The following is a 23,868-nucleotide window of genomic DNA, read 5'->3' on the forward strand; positions in this document are numbered from 1 at the left end:
GGGAAGGTTTGCTAAAATTAGACGCATTCGTATGTTTATACCTTAAAACACCTGGGTGGATGTATATGCCTAGAAAAGGCTCCTTGGAGTTGTTTTTGTTCAAGTCTTCTTTAAAGTGACTGGGGATTTTCTCAACTGCGAAGGAAAAGAAAACCTGAGCAACCACTTTAGCCAAAAATAAAGACTGAAAAAATGATTTGGGAAAACGTGCAGCACTCGGTTTCAACTGCCGAATGTTGAAATCTGGGGGTTTGCAAGCGTGCATTGCTTCATCTTGTTTCTTCTTCTTTCCGCAGTTATCCTCAAGAATTCCAGGATAAAGGTAAATCTCCCGCTATTTTGGTCTCTCTCCCCCCTCCCCCCCCGCCCCCCCCCCCGCCCCCCCCCCCGCGGCGCTGTGTGGGCCGGGCCGGGGCCGCCTCTCGCGGCCGAGGGAGCTGGCGCCCCCTGCTGCGGAACGCGGGGGAAAAAGCTTCCCACGTGCAAAGCTAAACCGTCGCTCCACGCTGGGTCCCGCTTCCCTCGGGAAACGGGATGGAGAGACTGATTTAGAGATATAGTTCAAGATTTCGTATAAATAGAGCTTACTGATTAAAATTTTAATAGGGATAACTTATTTCAGCCTTTTTTCTGAACGCTGCAAAAGTCTTCGATTGCACGGTGACATTTCGTTAAGCGTTTAATGGGATCGCCTCATGGCAGTACGGTGTTGGCTTTCGACCCGCGCTGGGCGGATGCTTCACCAGTGCAGCCGGAGCTCGGGTGGGGCCTGCAGTTGGAGAGGAGGCGATTTAGTGTGCGAGCAGTGAGAACTGAAGTGTGGGTTATCTGTTGTCTTCTAGTGCAGTTAAGACAAAGCCACAGCGTTGGGTTTAGAGAGGGCTGAGGGGTTTGTTGCTATGGCGTTCCGTTGCGTAACTAAACCTGGAAGGGCTCTTATTTCCATGATGCTGATTCGTGGGGTCGTGACCTACAGCCTGTGGGTGCTGGTATGAGGGTCACAGCGCGAGGTCAAAAAAGCCTGTGCAAAGCTTCACTTTTTGCAGTGGTTGAAGAGCTGTCTGTTTCTGGACAAGGAGGTTCCAGTGTGTGGGCTACAGTGTCCCCCCCGATAAAGTGGAAATATGTAAGTTGTGTTAGGCAAGTCACGTTATAACAAGGCACAACAAGTTTGTGTATTCCTGTTTAAGTCGTGTAGCCATAACAGTTCAACTGAAAGAGAAAATACAACTTGAAACATACCAAAGATTGCCAAGATTTTGTAAACTCAAAGTATGGCATTCTTTAAAAATTGTATTAAAATAATTTGCTATTTTTTGTATATTGCACCTCAGCACCCTTACTGAAATTAAAATGTATTTTCCCTCCTCTCCTCACTGTCCAGCAGAACTAAGGGTGGACAAGTCAAATGTTACTTTATTAAGAAAATTATGAACATGAAATTAGGTGGGATGGTTGTTTCGTTGCATATGTATCTGACTTTCTGGAGAGCATGTTTTTGAAGATTTAGTAACTTTCTGAGGCTATGACTCTAGTAAACATGAGAGTTCTCTACAAAGAGAAGTTTGCATTTGCTGGTTAGTTTTTTTTGAAGGTCAAGAAAATTCTAATCTGTTTGCTTTCTTCATTGGCAATTTGATTCAGAATTTCTTTTCTGATTCAACAAATTATTAATAGAGGTGAGGTTCCATTACCTTCAGCAAAATGGATGATTTAATTGATATAGTCTGTAACTGTTGCTGTATAACTTGCTCTGACTTCTGTGAAAATTGTATTCAGTATTTGATACTTAAGAAAGATATTTTGTGTTTTTTTTGAATCATCACGATGTATCTCTTTGGTTCAGAACTGTGTACAAATGGTGGAGCTTGTGAATGTTGACACTTTTTTAATTCAGTATTTGTCAATAAAATGAGAGGGCTCTAAAGTTATACCATTGTTTTCTGCAGGTGAGGATAAATGTCTCCAAATTCATATGCATTTCCATGCATGAATATGAAAAATTCACGAGAAAGGGATCATGCACTTATTTGCAAAGTATTTGAGGGAATGTGGTTCAATAGTATGAGTGGTTGGTATAATTTCCAGCCTTCAAAAGTATGTGCTAAACTTTATTTGGTTGTGTCATTCTTACCTTAGACCTGTACAAATTAGGCGTGACTTGTGCAGATATAGAACAAAGGACCCACATGGAGGCAGGTAAGCAGTCAGATTCTTGGCCAGCTACTGGGGTAACAAAGCGGCGGCAGTAGCTGAGTGAGGTCAACTTTGTGCCCATTCATATCTCTGCACATGTAGACACATGAAAAATGGAAAGTTTGAGAAAAGATTAAAAAGCGAGGTGGCAGTGATAGTCAGACATTTTCCTATTCCTCCCTCCTCCAGAGGAAGAAGAAATATCCCAAAATATAAAGTGAAAAAGGAGAATATCTTTTAGGAAAAAAGCAGAGGTGGAAGCAGAAATGTGGAAACTGCACTGAAGCAGACTAGGAAGAATAAAAACTACTGTGCACATTTAAACTTCATATTTGCTGTTCTTTGTTTTGCGGTAGCAGTTACTCCATTTTTTTTTAATGCATATAAAATAATCTTTGTTGTAGCCGAAAGGAAGGATGAAGACTGATTCATACTATGTGCCATATTATCATCATGGTATAGTAATTATTATACTACATAAATTATCATTCTATATCAGCTGTTTTCAAGAGTCTCACAACTCACAAGTGAGTTGTGACCTGTCATCCTTTGAGGCATCCAGAAGAATCTTTTGGAGGCCAAAAGAAGTAGACTGACACTTTGAAAATTGATATATTTCCTGTATAGCAAAATGAAACTTGGCTGTTGTCACTCAAACAACAGCTCCTTCAGTTTGTGAGCTGTTCTGCAAGTATGCTTTGTGGCCATCAGCTTGTCACTCCACTCTCTTTCATCATTGCATGTTCTTGAAGTTTCACTGGCTGCGTGTAGTGACTAGTCAGTTTGACCAACATGTTGTCTGTGAGCTCTTCTTGTATGGCCTTTGGCCGCTAGCATACAGTATCTTACCTTCTGTAAAGATAAGGCAAGGAGATTTAAAAGAAGAATTAAAAAGAAATTGACGATGATGTGCACAAGTACATAAGTTTGACACCAGAATCATTCATGTGTATACCTCTAACTTTCTGAAAGGGCATTTGTACTTCTTCGTAACCAGACTGATGAACTTGAGGACTTTCTTGCATCCTCTTCATAAGAAGCCTTTTTATCTTGTCTGTCAGGTCAGTAAATGTGCTGGCAAAAGCATCTTTTGTGTCAACACACTGAAAAAAATAAAGCTTTTTAGGGGAAGTGGCTACACGTGAAAATTGAAGACATGAAATTCATTGTACAGGAAAATATTAAATTTTCATGTGTGACGTGTTACCTGATTTTACACTGACTCTTACACTTAAGTGTCATATTCCTTTATGGACAAAGAAAGTGCATGTTGTTCTTATGACCAAAAATGTACAATTATATTAATATCCAGACCACTAATCTTTCCACAAATTTTATTTTTGTTTATTAAGTTATTAAACACCTATTATATTTATTTCATTCTTAAATTAAGGAACTTGGTAGAAATGTCTTTTTCTGTTAGACACTGCTGCTTTTTCTTCTTTTCATTTGAACTGTTTGACTCTTCATCTGAGCAGTTTAAGCAAAACCAAAAAGCCATAGTCGCACTCAAAGTGACCTGTTCTAGATCTTTAGAATTGGGAAGGAACTTGAAAACTAAGATAATTTTCATACAAATTGGGTTCATTTTTCAGAAGACTAGTATTCCGCTAAGGATAGAATAGTCTGGACCTTGTCAAAGATTCTGAGTTAAAATGGTTTTTGGCATTTCTCTGTTTTGAGATTAATTGAATCAATACCATGGCTGCCAAAACGTTTAGTTAAAAGAACCTTGTTTTCAATTTATGTTAAAAATAGCACTAAAGTTGGCAGAAGCACCATAAGCCCTAGAAACTGTACTTGTGTTTGGAGCTCACTTGCCATCTGTTCTTTGCATTTATTTTAATAAAATATATATTTTTAATCACTTTTCACAAAGGTTTTTGGCTCAGTGTTGAAAGTGAGACACTGAAAGTACTCGCCAAATCGAGTCATAGTATGGGAATTCGCAGAGCAGGTTCTTCATAAAGCACTCGGTGCAACTTATATGTGATGTGGAGCACACGACTTTGGCACTATTTATGCAGAGAAGCATGATGTGACATTTGCTAGCTACCACTTTTCAGTCTGATAAAAACTGGTGAAGGCCCACTTTCATTTTCATTTCACTGTAGTAGAATAGAAGATAAACCCGCATCTCTAGAGCGTTGGTGGTGCTTTCTATGTAATTATTGGGAGCACCCGCAGGAAACCTTTAAATGACTCGGATGGCTCTTTGGCTCTTGGCAGAGCACTGGGTGTCTGGATCTGCTTGCTGGAAATCGTCAAGGTGGTAGAGCAGCACTATATGCAAACGCTTTGTATTTTCTGTTTGATGGTGGGTTTTTTGGTGTTTTTTCTTTTTTACTGTGGAGGTGAAATTTCTGTTTCTGTCTCTGCACGCTCTGTTTTTCAGGAAGTGGCAGCAGGGTTAGGAGTCTTTTTGGACTTGAGAAAGGGAGGCAGTAGGTTGTGGCCATCAGAGCGGTATGTGGATATGAGTTCTATATTTTAACACACTTGAGCTTTTAGTCAGGAGCATAAGTACGTCGTTAGTATTTAACCGTAAATGGGAAAGACATGGCTTAGTTGTTAGGCAGTCCTTTGATGATCATCATGACGTACTTCTGGAGAGACCATCAGATGCATTAGAAGTGTGCAAAATATCACTCTGCCCTGGAAGTCTGGAGGGTTTCATTGTAGGCAAGTCGCTGTGTTATCCCTTACGGCTACACGCAGCTGTTCGTTGTGAAGTGTCCATGCCAAGTGCGATTTCAAGCAGCACAAGATACAGCCACCAGCGCAGGACAAAAATGGTTTTATCCTGATGTGCATCATCAGAATGAGAGGCAGCTCAGCAAGTAAAAGTTGTGTTGCCTTTCTTGCTTGAAGCGTATTTGCTTACAAACCTAATGCTGTTTCAATATTGTTTTAACAAATAGCTGCTAAAGGATTGCTACTTGACCTTTACAAAACAAGCCATTAAAAACCATCATATTGATACGAGACTCTGGAAGACTCTTCAGGAATGAGTGTGTCGGAGCAGATCGCATGGCAAAGCATACATTGAAAAAGTGGCTGTCAGAAGAATCCAGTCTTGCAAGGTGACTGGTGGATTGGGTCAGTAGCAACATCTTAAAAAATCAGCTGCAGCTACCAAGGAGCTAAAGTATACTTGTGCCAGCTTGAAAGCAACTTTGCCTAGTTATTTTTGCGAAAAAACACATAGTGAGAACCTTGCATTTAGGTGTTTGGTGGCTTTGTCCAGTCCTTTGTTTGGTGGATTCTTACCGTGGCAGAGATTGGAGAGGAGGAAGTGATTTCAGCCTGCTGCGATCTGGGACCTTCTGAAATGTCAAGCAGCGAGGTGTTTCGACCTGCATGTCTCTTTATTTTTGTGAGTTGTTTTATTTCTCATATACTTGAGCAATTTTAATGTATCACTCTGGACTTCTTTTAGAAATAAATTGAAAGTTTTTAGTCATGTGAGGATGCGAGCTAGCAAGTCTCTTTCAGAGGCGTTAGTTGAAACATCTTGCTTGCTCATTTTTAGATTCAGCGGCGGAAGCAGTATCTTTAATGCTTAGGAATTCATCACTATTATCACACTGTTGCAGAAGAAAGTGAATTATTGTAGGAAAAAAAGTCTAGTTGTTTTTTTTAAACTAGATTCTTATAAAATAATATGGTCCTGTTCGTTATGTTCAGCTTGTACCAACTAAACCTGTTGGAAATTTCCAGAACAGGGGGCAGGGACTGAAGTGAAGGTCTTGTTGCAATGAGGAGAGTTTGCTGTATGCTGTGTTCCTAATGCGGTACACTTACCCTTTGGTATGCATTGTTTCCTGAATCAATAAATAAGCTGTAATGGAAAAGGTAGCATTTAATAAGGAGAGACATTGTATGAGTTTTTTTTTAACAGATAATGTGAAGTATTGATTCTGCTATCAAACCTGTAAGAGGTTAGTTTAAAATGCAGAAACTGGAGAATATGGTCAGGTCATATACATATTTTTGTTATTGTAACTGTTAACTGTCTACTGTTAATTAAACTTTTTTTTTTTTTTCAACTTCCAGATAAATCATATGGTATTCTGGGGAAACAAGAAACTATATTAATGAGCATCAACTCCTTAATTATCCTTGTGACTACATAACAGGGACACATTCATGTCATTTCTTTGTGCAATAACTTTTGCAAAGAAGTATTTTTAAACTGATCATTAATTTTATGACCACAGAAATGAGATGCAAAATTTATGCTGTTGTCATTGGCACAGGTTCAAGGCACTACTGACATTATGTGTGATTGTAATGGAATGGCTGCCAACTAATGAGTCTATAGACATTTCGTTTGAGCATGCTTTGCTTTTAGATGTCTGATTAGGCAGTAATGCTTTCAATTATGCCTGCAAATTGTATTGGATACATTTACCTGATGCCCATTGTTGCTTTGTAGTTCGGTTTTCTGTTACATAAATGCAAGTTGAATGCTTTTCTTTAATTTATTGATGCTTTTCGGGTGTATTTTTAGGTCCTTGGCACCTGAAGAGAGTAGTGGCTTGTGCTGCTCAACACTGACTCCTCTGACTGTTCAAGGAGTAACACACGTAGCTTCAAGTGCAGTTCTGTCTAGTCTTCCTCAGTAGGTGGAGTATAAACTGCAGTGCAACACCTTGCTGGGGGAGCATGTGAAGTGGAGGAAGGGCAGAGATTATTTTGTGCAGGAATGCAGGACACCACACAAAATCAATACGAAGCCTCTGTATGAACTATCAGGAGCAATATCCTTACATATTAATAGCATACGCTCCTAAGATGTCTTTTAACCCTGCCAAGATTAGGAGGCAAAACCCCGAGGTTGATACTAGCACGTAGTCGTTCTTTTATGTAAGCACATAAAGATGTTGTGAAGTTGCCTGTTAAAGCTCCAGAGCACATGGAGTCAGCTCTCGTATCAGAATGCCTGCAGTTCTCTCTACAAGTTAGATCATTTAAAGACTGCATTTCAGCGTATAATAAAAATTTACAAATACATTTATTTACTCAAAAATAAAAAATGGAAGAATTTTTAGTTTAATCTAGTCGTGCAGGGCTACAGGTTGCTTGTACTTCTACTTATTGTCTGTGATCTGTTCTCCACATTTTTCACATTAAAAAGTGTGGGTACCTAAATATAGTATTGTATGATATGGGATTTATATATGTGTTCTGATTGTCTTTCTCAGTGAGGGTTTTTTTTTTCATGGAAGTTTTCAAGCTTTTATTTAGGATTTAACATCTAGAGAATGCTTTGAAGACTATAAACTCTCTAAAAGCACTGAGTGTGTAATTTCTTTCTTCATGATACCTCAATGTTTTTATTTGGGGGGGGGGGGTATTTTAAGAGCATTTTGAACTTGGATATTGTAGACTTCGAACAAATACCTGTTTTATTATAAATCTGCGTTCAGTGTGCCCATGGTTTTTGTTGTTTCGAATACAGTGTATGCCTGGGATAGGTACATCGTGTGCCCTAAATGTTTATATATGTATTAAAAAGCCCTTTGTTATGAGATCATCTGGCTTTTATATTAATGCAGAGCACAAAGGTTTACTGAATTTGGAATCCTAAGCATAATTAGAAAATGATAGTATTGTGACTTAATGGAAGAGCAAGGTAACAGTGCGGCTATCATAGAAATCACAGCTTCTCTGAAAGTGATTAGAAATTGCTGACTGGGGAAGAATTCTCTGGATACAGGTGCTATTCATTTAATTATACTTAGGTATACTCTTGCTGTTCAGTCTATGAATTTTGAGTGCTGGAGTGTGGAGTTTGTGGAAATATTTTCCTCCAGAAATACAGCCTAATATTTTAAAATTTTGCTGATACCTTCATGAAGGTTAAATGGTAGTAGGTTTATGCGTAGCTGATAAGAAGACATTTTTGACTGACAAACAGGGATTATATATAGACACACATGCATATGTTTGTATACATATATTCTATGCATTCTAGTACTGGTAAAAGTTTAGGATGGTAAAAAGAGTGGAACAACTTTTGATACTGTATAGGTTGTGAATATCATGTCTTCTCTTTTTATATGGAGTCTGTCTAATAAAGTTATATATATAGACAGAGACAGGCAACTGGTCTCTGGCATGTAAGTGTGAAAGATGATCATGTTGGTTGTAAATATGGCATAATATTATCTGTTCATGTGCTATCTGCTCTCTGGTTTTCTGTTTGGAGGAAGAAGTGAATCCTGCAGAGGGATAATTTACTTTTGGTTCGGTTGACAGGTGTGATGAAATGTAAATATTTTGATCAGATTAACATGATGGCTGAAGTGCTACTGGAAGATGGCCATCTCAAAAATAGATTGGACTTAGGTTCAGATTAAAAGCAGTTGTTATATGGCATGGGAGCTTAAAAGGAAGCTTTATCAAGAAAAGCATATTAAATTAATGAAGGGAAACCCAATCTGGTATTCAACAATTTTGGGATGTAAAAGAACTCCAGCAAACTAAAAATCAGGCGTTGTTGTCTTACCTGCATAGATCACTTGCTGTTCTTTGCTAACAGCTAATGTGCTTTTTGGGCATGGACTCTGAATTTTCCGTGACTTACCATTATTAAATGGGAAACAAAGGGGTAAAATTCTCAGCCATGGCTAGGCAGTCCTACTGATGAATGCAATTCATATGTCTGTGGAGAAGAATATTTTCACTGTGCATGGGGTTTATTTTGGATTCTGAGAAATTAGTTATCTGATATAGTGCTCCGACAGGGAGCATGTGAATAGAAAAGGATGTCTGGAGGTCTCTGGAAAGTTTTCTGCATATGAATATACCAAAAGGCAATGCTTGAGCAATTTAGCTTTATATACTTTTTGAGAAAATTGAGGGTAGTTTGATCTATTGGAGCATTATGATTTTGATTTGGTGATTTTTAACATGTTTCTTTACCTAGATGGTATTAAAAAAGAATAAATCTCAGAAAAGATGGTGAGTTTTGGGTGGGAGAACTTAAATTCTGTGTAATTAAATTAAGCCTCAACTAATATTGATTTCAGTTTACCTTTCCCTGACCTTCACACTTAATGCACTCTGATCAACATAGTGCCTAGGTTAGCTAATAATGTAGGTTTGGTATATACTGTAGTAGGGCTGCGTAGGAAATTCATCAGCAGAATCCTGCATTAAGCCACAGGTTCAGACCCGGAGCTGTCAGAAGGCGGTTCCATTTTTAGTTTCGTGGGAGGAATAAACATACACATGCAACATCTGCAAAGTAGCGCTGAATTATGGTGAAGAGAAGTGAAAGTGGGCAGAGGGCGACAAGCCGCTGCCAACAGCAGTTTGGCCGTTGCTTGGAGGGAAGTTGCTGCAGCCCCTTCCCACACCACGGACAGGCAGAACTTTGGAGCCAGGCAGTCTGCTTCTCCTCCTGCTCGTGTTTTCCCTTGTCCACCTCTTGGCTGTGGTGTGGGTTTCTTCCCCCCTGTCCCAGTGTGAGAAGTGGTCAGGGTTGATTGTATGGCAGCGGCTAGGGAAGCCGCCCCAGCGACGCGCAGGTAGCTGGAGCGGACAAAGTGCGTTTCGGATGGGAATTGGTGTCCTCATTACTAATGAAAATATTTGTCTTTGGATTCTGTCTGTGACTGTACGGTAGACCATTTTAACTATCAATGTGTTTGTGGCTTTTACAGAACTGGAAGATGAGGAAGAATCTGAGGGCTCTTTTTCTTCGCCTCCTGATAGTGTCTCAATAGCATCTGACCGGTACGATAAAGACGATGAAGCACCTTCTGATGGTATGTGATACTGTTTACCTTAGAACATACTAGATTTGCCAGTTTGCTACAAACTCGTGTAATCGGATCCTCGTGATGAGAATGTTAGTGTTGGAAATCAGATAAAGAGATAAGCATCACAGCTGGACAGTTTTCTTACTTTTACAAGAACCTTTAAAGGAACTGAAGAGCTCTCTCTAGTGGTCCTAGAGCATAGTGAAGCTGCCTCAAGTTTCTGTGTTTTTTTTTTTAAACTCACGGTTTTTTGTAACAAAACGTCTTCTGTAGATGCCTGTGTTTTAAAAAATAGATCAGTGGCTAAAACAGTGTGAATATTTGTAGTAACAAATTGTTTGTTAATTCAACATTATCAGATTCTTGCTTAATTTTATTGTGCTACTTAATGGCTTACTGTATTATTTATCTAATAAATAATGAAACGGTTTACGTGATTGATATTTTTCTGCAAACTCCATGCAGAATAGGTTCATAAAATATTAAATTAATTATTCCTACAATGTTTCCTTCCATTAAGACAGTCTTTTGTAGAATGTTTTCATTGTATAAATTTTAGATTTGAGTTTGCATTAAAAAAGCCCCAAACACTAGGCTTCATCGCTGTTTTCCATGTTGTTTTATTTTGTATTCATTAAATTTAATGCTAAATGGGGCTGTTCTGAAGACATGAACAATTGAATATTTCAACAGTTAACAAGCTTGCTTTAGCATAGTGTCCGTATTTTTGAGATTCGTTTATTGTAAATACAATATAAATACCCTCTATGGATAATATATGGCCATAAATTAAGTAGATGTACAAATAGATTAACGATATATATTAATTTGTGGCACTAGAAGTTAGATAGACTTACTAGTGAATGATGTTTTCTGACATGATATGATGATCAAACTGTGCAAGTCCATCTCAAAATACAATTGCTGAATGAAAATATGCTTCCTGCAACATAGCACTCCACATTTTATGTTATCCATATTACCCCCTTTGGAAACATAAATTGCTTTTATGAGGTATAAAATTATGTCTATTGCAGAACAGGGATAAGTCAAGTACATGCATAAGTGATAAACCTTCTAACCACTGATTCAAAATAACACAATTTTTTTTTGTATCCAGAACTCTGCAAAATGTGTAACAATAATAATAACACTTTTTTAATGTTGAGCTTTTTTGCATTTTGGCAATGTGACCTACTATTAAAAAAATAAAAACAAGTCGTTTGGCTTGCTGGCTGAAATGTAATTATCAGTCAAATTGAATACGGCTTTTAGAAAACCCAAGCTAATTTTCCGAACTACAGATGAATGCAGCTTTCAATGTATTTATTTTTGCTTACAAACATAATCTTAACATTATTTCTAATTGTAACTTAATAACACGGTACTGATTGCATAAAGGGTATGTGACAAAATTGTATGACTACTTAATAGGAGGTATGATTATAGATTTGTTTCAAAACAGTTAATCAAGAAAAAAGTGATAATGTTCATAAACCTAAATAATGAATGGCTGAAGAATGCTGATGCAAGAATATGTGAAATACTATATGAGCTTGTACAGATGGGTGATTAATTTTTAGCCTATTTTAGAAGTTACAATTATATGAGAGCACATATAATAGCTGCCCAACAATATCTTGGCTAATTTGTTGCAGTTTAGATAGAAGTATAGTGGGTGTGATTCTGTTGTATTTAAGATGATTTTACCTCACTGGACTTTCCACGTTTTATGATAAATCCTCTTTACTTATCTAGTGGGAGCACAGCACAAGGAAGAGTTGCGAGAATGTGGTAGATTTTGATCTGTGAATACTTACATTTATTGGAGGAGTGTTTCTGTTTTCTTCTTTGAATGTCTGATGCGTCATTCTAAGACCATTTTGATTTTAGCATGTGTAGTCCATTATTCAAGTCTAGCCACCTAGACTATGTATGAAAATACATATTGGGAGAATCTTATAAGAGGTGGATTGATCCCTGGAGGTGCCATTTCTTTCAGTTCTCATAGGTATGAATGGGTTTGTTGAAGCTTATGACTGTAATTTTGTTTATTAGCAGTCTGTTAATGTTCAATATTTAAATCCTACTAAAGAAGCTGGATGCCTGAGGTAGGTGTTTGATCTTACATGGTTACCAGTCTAGTTCAGCAGGGCTCTGCAGGTGTAAAACCTCATTTATGGAGGATCAAGGCTCTCAGCATTAACAGAGGGGCCTATCTGTAGGTAACCAAATAGAGGTGTTGTTTTTTTATGTATGAGTTAATTGATATTTATATGTAAAACCTTTTATATAATTTTTTTGCAACAAAACCGCCCACAAAACAGGCATTTACCTTTAGATACTGGAGTTAGACTGCAAGGTTTGTACGAGTTCTGAAAGTGTTGCTAATTGACTTTGCAGTGTTACTGTCAAAACATAATTTGTGAAGGCACCCGCTTGGTAACAGATAAAGAATTAGTGTATTACATGTACATTACAGTCATTGTAAAATCCTGGAGTTTTTGTGTGACCTTTATCTAATGGTGTATTAATTACAAGAGAGATAATCCATTTAACAATAAGTATGGGATAACTAAATTAGCACAGGTCACCTAAAGGCCTTTTGTCAAATCTGATTGTTATGTTGTCCTTTTGACTTTTACCTTATGGTAGGCCCTAACAAAGTATCTAAACTTTGATGGATTATAAACTCTAAACATGATATGTATTTTTCATAATGCTAATGTAATTTTCTAGGTACTGAAAAGGTCAAACCCCCACGTCTCTATGTGCATTCTAAGTCTGTCTTTCCTTTTAATATTTCTTTTTCTCTGTTCCTCTGGTTCAAAAGTTCACTCAGTTCCCAAATGGCCACCTAATTTTCCAGTTATTCCCTCAAGCCATATGTGTTTTGGTTTCTTTATGGTTTATTAGGTACTGTAGGAAAGTAGCATAAGTTATATCTTCTAATGAAATTCAAGCACACTTCAGTGATGCTTTGACTTGATTGCTGGCAGCAATTAAATCACAAGGAAGGAGAATGATGCATAGGCTTACATGTCCAGACACCCTACAGAAACTGGAAGAGGGATAAAACACAACAAAACCCCCAAATAAAATAACAAACCCAAAAACAAGACAGACAAAACAAAACAGCACAGCCAGGCACTCCATTCTTAACTTGATTTTTTTTTTTTATTGGCTAACAGCCTGATTGATAGCAAAATCATAACTTGCTGTATGCTAACAGGCAGAGTTCACTTGTAGGTTATTGTGAGCTGATAAAGGGTTAGATGGAGTTTTGATTTTCGCATTGGTCCTTGGTGCACCAGATTAATGGAATTTCAATGAGAGACTGGAGTAGTCACAGCTTTGTCAGAAAAACAGATGGAGATTCTATAGCCATGTCTGCTCATTAATACCAGTTGCCTGAAAGGTGTACTACTTCTCTATACAAAAGACTCCACATAATTGATTTTTGAGCGGGATATTTTTTCACTTATTGATGAGTAGGTTTCTTGCCACTTAAATGACAGGTTTTTGTATAGTACATTGTATAACAATGTTATATCTTCTAAATTCTTACTCCCCTTCCATCTGTATTTTGAAGAATGTGTGTAGTGGAAAATATGTATGTCTTGATCTGTTAGAAACCAAAGGATACCAAAACACTTGAAAAAAAAATTGAAATAGTGAGACTTTCTTTAAAGTTGGTAACACACTTACTTTTGGTTGAGACATTAATGGGGAAAAAGTTACTGTTTTTCATTTAATTTTCAGGTTTCTTAAGATGGTATTAAATCTAGGTTCAATGCCGTGCACAAACTTCCCTATTTAACAGTATAATCTTCTTTTATGATCTCAAGGGACTTTTTTAACAGTAACGTTTTTTGGTTTATGGTAACTTGATTCCATAGTAGGAAATGCCATTAATGTGAAAGGAACAAACTTTCTGAGATTAAGTACTGTGTGTGAACTGACCACTTCTGAAGAAGATATGTCTGTTTAGCTCTGCAGGGACTATATGATTGAGTAATTACCGGATCTAAAAAGATCACGGTGAGTGCGGCAATAAAATAATCTAGATCGTCATTTCTGCAGAAGGTCTAGAAATGTTGCCTTGAGCATGTAAGGATGAAAGAAGTACTAAAAAAATGTCTAGGGACTTGTATGCTCTTCAAATTATCGTATTTGGCTATAGGTTATGAATAAAATATACTTTTTAGTAGAAAATTGTTCAATAGGATAAGAATCTCATACTAAAAATTCCCTGTGGTTGAAGTGGAGGAAGGTAGGGCCTAAGCAAGCAAAACAGGACGTTTGGAGAACTTTGAGGAATCAGAATAAGTGAAGGGGTTGTGCCTTAACTGTTTGTCATCAGAGTGCAGTCTTGAAAATGATCAGAATTTGTTGCTCTGTGCAACACGCTTTTCTTGGTATAATTTTTGGATGAAACAATAGGTTTTAGTGGTGTGTTTTCATACAACTCCTCTGGAAACATTCTATACAAATCTTTGCAGGCTGGAGTCAACTATTATACATGATCTTCAGTATTTCCTTTGCGTGAACATCACATTTTGCATTTTGATTGATCAAGTGAGAATGAAAAATTGTGTGACTAAATTTTGCATGCTGCTTCTTTTGACATTTTAAGTCTCAAATACAGGTACTGATTAAGGGTTTTTTTTTTCTTTTCTTTTTTCCCTTTTTGGTAGGCATAAAGGTTTGAATACTGTCGCTGAAGAGGGGTAGAGTTCGGTGTAAGACCTTATCTTTATGTACGATGCATGTGCAAATATTTTCCTACTTTCTTCAATTGTATTCCTAATGAGTCTGTTGTTGAGGTACTATATTAAAGCAAAACAGTGTCCCATCACTGAGACAGTTAAGCAGTGTTAGCAACTAAGTTAGGAAAGGTTGGAGAATGGAAAATGCAGCTAGGATTTTTCTGTTTTCTCTCCTTTTGCCTTTCCTATCCCCCCAGTCTTGTATTGGTTTACCACTATTTTACTGTCATAATCACATACATGGACAGGATGTTTGATTGTCTTGGGGATGACAGCATTGGAAGTTTACTTGAGTTATTCTAGGAGATCAGTTATTTGCTTTGCAGTACTGGAGAGAGTTCCAAACTAAGCGCATGGCAACCATTCAAAGAAGTAAGAAACTTCTTTATTCATCTTGTTTTTCACATAGGTAGATCTCTTTGAAGGCAGAAAAACATGTATTCTCTTATTCCTTATATCTCTTTAAATAGTCAAGCTTGATTAAAAAGGTCATATTGAGGGGAGGAAAGATCTTTACTGGGACACTTGATCTTTGGTAAGAAAAGGTGACTTCTACTCTATGCTCTTACTAGGAGCTGGCAGGAGGGCAATAGCATCAGTGTCATGGGAAATGGGTGAAGACTGGACTTTGGCATGCCAACTTTGTTTTGAGACGATGCTAGTTACTGTGAGAATTGTGACTGGGAAATGTAATTTAGTATTTGGATATATGTAGGTAATTCTATGTTTTCATCAACAGTTTAGTACACTTGCTGTGTCTGAACAGATGTATGGCAGAGGAAATACTATGTATTGCAATGTATTGTGGTTCTGCATTTCTGGGATGTTATGGCTGAAAAAGTAAGACGACTGATCAGAAATGCAGCTTTTGGAATTCTAAGAAATCTTAATTAGCAACTCAATCTGAAGCAGGAAGAGTGAAGTCTAGAATTACCAATGTGGTGTGCTGATGCTGTCAGATGAAGGATGCATCATTAGGGAATTAGGCTGAGACACTTACGGACAGTTTAGATGTCGCGCAGAATACAATCTGACGGAATGAAATGAAAAGTGACACATATTAAAGAGGAACTTAAAATATGAAGCGTATTTTTAAAATTCAGTTTATGAGGATATTGATGCCTGTGGGACCATGTGTGCATAAATTCCCAGATCCAAATATGTTTGTTTCACAAATGAGAAGAGGCTGCTGACTTTGCTGAAGTTGTCAAAAGCTGCAAAGAAGATCAACTCCTTGTTGGATGGGGGGGCTTTCAGAGTAAAGTCAATGTGTCACCCTCTGCCTGCCTGAGATGTTTCTTGGCAGACACCTGTCTCATCTTTCGTAAAAATATCAGATGATGCAACTTCAGTTTCCCTTGGGCAGCTTGTGCCAGTGCTGCACTCTACTTGGTAGCAGAGGATACATACCCTGAACTTTTTTCAGCCGTCTGTCAACATTTGACTCCCTTTCGTCCATAAAAGACACGACGATGGTATATTTCCTTTTTTCCCTCTTTTGTCATGAATATATTTGAAGTCTGAGAACAGTCTTTATAGCTTCCCACATGTGATTGCTGTTGTAACCTTATGAAAAGAACAGGCAACTGAATTGCTTGCTTTTTTGTTCATTTGTAGGATCCCTAGCAGTGAATAGAGCAGGAATGACCTATTTTGGAGAAGCAAGAATTTTTTTAAAAAAAAGTGCGTGTGAAATATGCAAAGCTAGTCTAATTTTGGCTTAAACCATTTGCACAGAACAGCAGGGATTAATTTCTGATAGGAAGCAGAAGTTTTAAGTGAAATTTTGGCCCCTATTAAAGTCAACAGTAAAGTTAAAAATGGCATCATGTAGGTTAACAGTGTGTACAAATTGATGATACTAAAACATTTGAACTTCTAATTATCATGATGAAAAACTTCCTATTAAACAATAAACCCCTGTGTTCTTTTAACATTTACCTTACTCCCATGGGAGAGATGACATGGTTTGTTGCTCGTTTTATTTCATCTATGTTGCTTCAATGACTGAGCAATAACAAAACAGCCATGTATGCTCCACCACTGCACAGGACAATATCTACAATAAAAAGCAAATAATGACCCGCTTAATCCATTTTTTTTTCATATTAGATCATAATTTTATTCAAGATATCTAACAATATTGTGGTAAAGAAACCCCACCCAGGAAGCTGAAGTGCAATAGATTTTTCTATTTACTTTATATTGCTTGTTGGCCTAATGTTTTTCTAGATTGGTTCTTGTACATCACAAATAGCTGAAATAAAAAGCAAGAGGGAAGGTTTTCCTTCAGCCTCTTTGATATGTGGTGAGCTTTTCAAGTGTGTTTTGGAGGCTGTTAATTATGGACTTATTAACCCCTTCGCTCAGCTGAGTGATTTTCTACCTTCTGATTTCCCTGTAATTCCTCTTTCTTCCTGCCAAGCGGTAGTGGCAAATCAGCGTCCATTCTGCCTCTTACTGCTTCCCTCCCAGAGCCAGGCAGATGCGTCGATCGTAGATGATAGCACTGCTTCATGCTACTCCAGTGGCACCTTGAGGTGGGTACCCTTCTTAGTACCCTTCCAGAGGTAAGCAAGTCCAACGGGTTGTTGCTGCTTGACGTTCAAGGCGAGAGGCAGCTTTTCATGCCTGATACCTACCAAGTATGACAGGAAAATGGGTCTGCCTTCAATGTATACTATGCAGTAGCCCCAGACATCTCAGGGAGAGCAAATGCTACATAACCATAGTGTTTTCTCTGTTGTAGACTAGATCGGAAATATGTAAAACAGTGCTCTGTGTAGTACTTTGTGTTTTCCCTGTCAAGGATGAGATTTTAAAGTGTCTGGATATAGGAATGAACTGGAAAAAAGAAAAAGGAAAAAAAATATAGCCTACAATGAAAGTAAAAATTAAGCTTGGTGTAGGCTTTTCTTCCTCTGAACTGGTGATTAGGAATTTGTGCCCACATTTAACTTACTATGTGCACTGAAGTGTGTGTCAATCCTAATGAACAGAAAAAGATCTTATCTATATTTCTGTTTTTGTGTTTTAACTGATTAGTACTTTCTGTAGAGGTGCAAAGGGTACCTGTAGAGCTTAAGCAAGTATACAACAGGGCTGTTTTCTATCAGGCATCATGCAATCCAGGCATTAATTTAGTAGATTTGGGTTTGTTTCCTTTTAAATAAAAGGGAGGTTGCAGTGAATTAATATTTGTGAATTTTGACATTAAATTTGAATGGAGAAGGATAAGCTATGTCATGAAAAGGTGTATTGAAGTGTTTTACAAAGAAAAAACATGGTAAATTAAATCTTTGATATCCACTGTATGGGCAAGTCCGTTATTGCCCTTTTCAAGAAGATGTTGCAGATATTGTTCACTGACTAAAAGTTTGCAGCAAGAACCATAATTCTCTGGACATCTGCCACTGGACAGTATTAGTTTGATTGATAGTTTCCTCAGTAATTCTTCAGAGATGTTTACTTGGATTACTCACAAATGTAGGACTTTAGAGTAGAAGACTAAAAATGCTGAATGTCATCTTTTCTCCAAAACAAAATTATTACTACAGTTTCCTAACTAATATTAGTCGGAGCCTATTCACCACTATCACAATAATGACAGGTAGTATTCCATGAGGATCTTAGCCTTGTCTTCTCTATTGCTGGTAGTGAGAAATAGTTTTGGCCCCATTTTGGGCAATGAAGTATGGATGATCCTATACTACAAAATGGAGGAAAAACCTCTTCTGGTCTAAAGAGGACTTTCCTGAATATTTGCTCTGTATACCTGAACACACATTTCTTAGTGGAAAGTACATCACAGCTTGATAATAACTTTCCAGAGATACCCTTGCCTTCATGTGAAACCTCTTTTTGCTTGTTCCTCAACAGTTAAATTTTGTGTTTCTGTATATGGATATAGGTGATGTATAAATACTCCCAGTGCATATTCAGAGGTGCAGTTAGTTTATTATGTGCTTCATATATCTGCACTTGTGCATCACCACTTTGCATTGAAGAGGTAAAGCGAAAAGGTTAGTGTTGAGGCAATGTGAGTGTGGGCAGAAGAATGTTTGGACTGTGTATGTGGCTGCACTGTAAGACAAAATTGGGATGGAGACAAATGAAGTGAAGGCGGCCCAAGTCTTTTTGGTAGGTAACAGATAAATTACCCTTTTGCAAGTATGGATACAGGAAATGGGTTTTATTACTGCTGTTGCCTGGAAAAGAAGCTATTGGAAGTGTTGTCATTTACTTACAATTAAAACAAAATTAATCTTGCCTCTTTTCAGGTGGAGAGTCTAGCACATTCTTAGAATTCTGTCTATTTTGTGTTTAGTGGTTTGAATACGTATGCATATGAAGGTGGTGGGGGAAAAGTTTATCTTTTTGCTTTCTAGAACAGCTTTCCTTATATGAAAGTGGGAGTCGAGTAATTTTTTTCCCCCTTTAACAGCTGCTTCAGAAGCTAGCTTTAATACTGTATTTTAACAGAAACATAATTAGTGAGACTACCACAAACTTTTTTGGTCAAAGGGTTTTGGAATATTTTAGCAAACTGGTGATTCTGTAATAGTGTGTGTGAAATAACTGCAAGCTGAGAGCTGAAAATACACAAAAGTGTGTAGTTGTAACATTGAGCAGTGCAGAGATTTTTTTTTTTCTTCTGTAATCTATATAGATAATGTTTGGAATTTTAGGTTGAAAATAAAACCTGCAAAATAAAAACTTTGTTTTTACTTGTTAACCATAACATATCTGCAAGTTTCATTTGGAAATATGGACTATGTGGTGCAGTTGACAGAGGTGCATTTCACTACGTATTGCTTTTTTAGTATATAACATACCTTTTTTTCTGTCTCAGATTGCTGGAATCTTCCAGTGTTCTCATTCATTTGAGTGATATTTAGAATGTGGTATAAAAATAATGTGAAAATGCCGTAGTGAGCTGGTGATAATTGATTTACTCCATCACACTGAAACACCTCTTGTTTTCCTCTTCCTCCTCCCTTGGGCAATAATCATGGGATCAAGCTGCCAGTCTGTAGATATAATTTTTCCAGCAGTGCCATCTGGCTCCTTGGCACTGGAAGTTGCATTGGCTTCTTTGCTGTTTCCATTGATTTTTGTCAAATGTTAGTCTGTTGATGAGATGTCTTCTGCTAGTGGGTGCTGATATCTGACTCCCCTCCAAGGGAATATTGTTTTTTATTGGTGTTCTAAGGGACTGCTTTATATTTTTTTTGAAAGGAATTTAGGACTTAATATGAGATAGCTTTTGAGGAAAAATTAGGACTTATGTATCAATTGGCTTCCTCCACCCATGTTTAAAAGACAGTTTCCCAGGATTTTTGTACTGTTTGAATAGTACTAGTGTCACGTCCTTTTACTGATTTTTATAGATCTTCAGTGTTAATATAGAATTGTCTCCTTTGTATTTTTGGAAACTTTCACTTTACAAAGAAGTTATGGATAAACAGCAAGAATTTGTAAGGTCTGTATAACAGATGTAACAAGCTTTGTCTTTTGGAATAATCGGCCAGCTGAGCTATCTTTTGTATCACAGAACTACAGTTTTACTTTTGCTGTCAACTTTTCTTAAAAATAAAAAAAAAATCTAGAAATGGTGGCTCAGTAAAACAAACACGTCTGAGTTGCTTTATTCTATTCAAATCTTAGTTGCATTTCACTTCTGTACAAGATATAATGGCGGCATTGACAAAGAGTTAGAAACGAATACTCTGTAAATAGCATTTTCATGGGGATGGGAGGTGGGAGGAGAATCCTATTGATCTGAATTGTTTTTGTAATTATTATTGTTCTTATTAATTTCTTAATTATTTTTAAATTTTTGTTTCCTCTACTGGTCAGAAACATTCATTTTGGGAGGGGGGAAGCCTGAGGATCCCAACAAAATACAAAGAACAAAGTTTCAGATAACACATTTTTATTCTGCTTAAAAAAAAAACATGCTTTGAATAATTAGGGTGAATAAAACAAAAAAAAATCCAAAGCCCATTCTATTATTGTGTTAGTGAACTCCTGTTAATCAGGACAAGGCTAACTAATTTAAATACTTTATAGATTTTTTTTAATTTTTAAAAAATTTTTATTTTAACTACCATTTTCAAGTGCTATGTCTCAGATAAATGAATTATACACATCCCTGTTGTAAATCGAAATTTTCTTTTGTGTTGAAAGTATTTTCTTGAAGTTGTTTAAGATAACCTTGTGAACTCTCAAATGTGAACAATTATATTTAGTTGGTCTATTGGAATATTTTTGTATTATATATTTATATCCATAAAAGTAGAAAATAATAAGCATTATTTATTTATCATAGCCTTAGTGCTACCCTAGTGTAATGCCTTTGTTAAATAGCAGTAAAATAGTATTTTATTAAATCGGTGTTATTGTATTTTCCCAGCACTGAAGAAATTGTCTGGTACTGGAAACAGTAGGACTAAAAATCTTACATGGGGCAAGGAAGGCCTTGGTGGTGTTTTTGTAGCAGTTCGTTTGAATTAAATTTCAAGGATTTCTTGCTGTCTCTTTATAGTAGGCTTTTAAAGAAGGCGATGACAACAACAGACAGGGCATCTGAATGTGGGTCTCCTTATCAGTAACTTGACTCTGATACAAAGTGGGTATTTTTAACATACGAGTTCAGTTGAAAGAATCTATAGAAAGGGCTATCATATCAGAGTATGGCAAGCATAGCTAAATATGCATGATCTATTGTAATAGTAAAAGTGTGAGTCTTTACGTTCACAGAATATATTCTCTCATGAAAGATTTTAAGGGTGTAGGTATATCATGATTTTCTAAAATAGCACCAAATCTTCTTTTTGTTCGTAACTAAACGTGAAGATAAAAAGTGGCCGCTAATCAATTGTCTGGGATGCCACCTCATTAAGATTTACACAATCATCAAAAATGCCCAGAATTGTTTGTTGGCGATATCCTAACTCAAATATATAAAGGGGATACTACAGCATTTTTCTTTAGAATCGCAGGGAGTTCAGTGACCTTTTGTGGCAAATTATGTAGAAAGAAAATATTTATATTCATTTAAAATAACCTCCATGAAGAAATAGTCTCATTACCCTGTTTGATCAATTCCTTGCAGCCTGAGCTGTAGCATGCTGCTATTGCCATTGGTTGATGGAATACACTGAGAAGTGGCTAATGGTGATGGTGCTCATCAGGACAGGGTTCAGCCAGCGGTCAGCAACAAATAATTCAAGACTGTTTCTAAGTTTGTGGCTGGTGGAATTTGCTTCTTGCCCCAAGCCAGCAGCATTGCTGAGCTGGGCTATTTGATTAGAAGAGAAGCATATTTGCTTCTTAGCAACTGCACATTTGCACAACACACAGACCTATACTGCCTCCAAAGGTTTGCCTTTTGTGACGGTGGAATAATACTTTTCTGTTGATTGACAGACAAAAGAGATCTTTGCAATGCAGAAGAGTTTACAACCAATTTTTTTCTTTGTCGTTTGTAAGCTTATCGGAGGTGCTTCTTAATTTAACATTGCCTGATGCAAATTTGAATATGCAGCAAGAGTGGCCATGATTTGAATTCTTACATCTAAGCTATTACTGCTATGCGTATTTAAAGGACAGATGCACACTTATGCTTAATCATTGGTGTGTGCAGCTTTTTCCCCAGCAGGTCACTTAATGGAAATTATTTTCTACTGTATTTTGAAATAAATTTTAATACGTATATTACTATCTCCCATGCAAGAGTGATATTCCTTTTATAGAAGATAATGATAAAGTGAAAGCTATTCTGTTTTTAGTGCTTTTTTTTTTAAAATAGTAACAGAAGTGCAGCAATAATCACAATTCTGTGTGTGTAATTTTCGATGTAACTTGTCCCACAGGAAGTGACTCTACAGCAGAAAATGTTTCTAGTCAGTAGAAGGCAAAGGTATTTATAACACTGGTAATCCTTGAAAAAAGACAATCTAGGAAAAAGAAAGCCTGAGATTTACAGTCCTAGGAGGCCAGGGCAAGAGAAAAGCAAACTTTTTTTTTTTTATGGTTTTACAGCTCTTTTCACTCCTGGCTTGTGTTTTGTTGTGGAAGTTTCCATGCTGCCATAGTGGAGCAATAAATAGCTGATGTCGTTGCTGAAATGTTGCATGAAATAGTGAATACAGTTAGTGTTAATGTGGATTTTTGCAGATATCTGCTTGCATATTTTCCTAAATAAAAGATGTCTTTTAGCTTTCATAACTAAAACCAGTGGCTGGATTTTGCAGTCTGTTAAAACTGTGTATTTTAAGGGATAGGGAGAGTTAAAGCAAGAGTGCGGGTCATACTAGCATGGCTAGCGTAAGCATCCAGGGGTTTACTTACTAATAACCATTTCGGTGGCAGTTCAGCGCCAAAAGAGGAGAGGAAGGAAGCTCTCTGATATCATGAGGCAATAATAAACCCCAGATGTCCCTCTTTAAGCCAACTTTAAACCTACCAAAGTTTTAAATCCTTTTTCATGTAGGAATTCTTTTTTAGTCCGGTGAACAATTTCAAATAAATCATAATCCAGAATTTAGGCTTTTTTGAGAGATTTGGGGGTGGTGAGGGAATGAGACAAAATCAAAGCGATGAGAGGGAATCGGTGGCTGTTCTGGGGAACAGATATTGGGGGGGTCCATGCTGCTGAGCAGGAAGCAAGGTGTAGCAATGGGTGCAACTGTTGTTCTGGAGGCCCTTGAAAGGCTGATTGGTGACTGACTTAATTCTCTTCCTTGTGTATATATATACATTTTTAGAAGGGTGTTTTAAAGCGCTGGTAGGATTTCACAGTCACTAGGGAGGGGTGTTGGCTTTGGCTTAATTTCTGAGACATTCAGGTAGTGTGATAAGGTGGCTGCTTGTTATGCTGCTGAATTGCCAAAGAGATGCTAATACCTGGTTGACTTCTTTGTATCTCGGTACCTGTTAAGGTGTCACTTGTGTTCTACACAGATATTATACTTCTTTCAGTAATATATGCACAGTGAATTAGTGGGGGGGGAAGTTGGGGTTGCGTGTGTTTTTGTTTTTTTTTCTGATAACAGAGAGCCTTTGCAAGCACTAGGCTTTTTGAACAAAGTGACTAAAATAGGTAGGAATTGCCACATCACTACTAT

At 37.2% G+C, this 23,868-nt stretch overlaps 1 protein-coding gene across 1 annotated transcript in view; it reads left to right on the plus strand.

Annotated features, from left to right (window-relative positions):
- Window positions 1-23,868, plus strand: part of SKAP2 (src kinase associated phosphoprotein 2) — a 119,764-nt gene that overhangs the window by 14,044 nt on the left and 81,852 nt on the right. Inside the window, exons 3-4 of the mRNA XM_075419102.1 lie at window positions 297-322; window positions 9,870-9,974. Coding sequence (XP_075275217.1) covers window positions 297-322; window positions 9,870-9,974 — 131 coding nt within the window. The remainder of the gene's footprint in view (window positions 1-296; window positions 323-9,869; window positions 9,975-23,868) is intronic.

This window comes from Opisthocomus hoazin, chromosome 4, assembly GCF_030867145.1.
Source record: "Opisthocomus hoazin isolate bOpiHoa1 chromosome 4, bOpiHoa1.hap1, whole genome shotgun sequence".
Classification (NCBI taxonomy): domain Eukaryota; kingdom Metazoa; phylum Chordata; class Aves; order Opisthocomiformes; family Opisthocomidae; genus Opisthocomus; species Opisthocomus hoazin.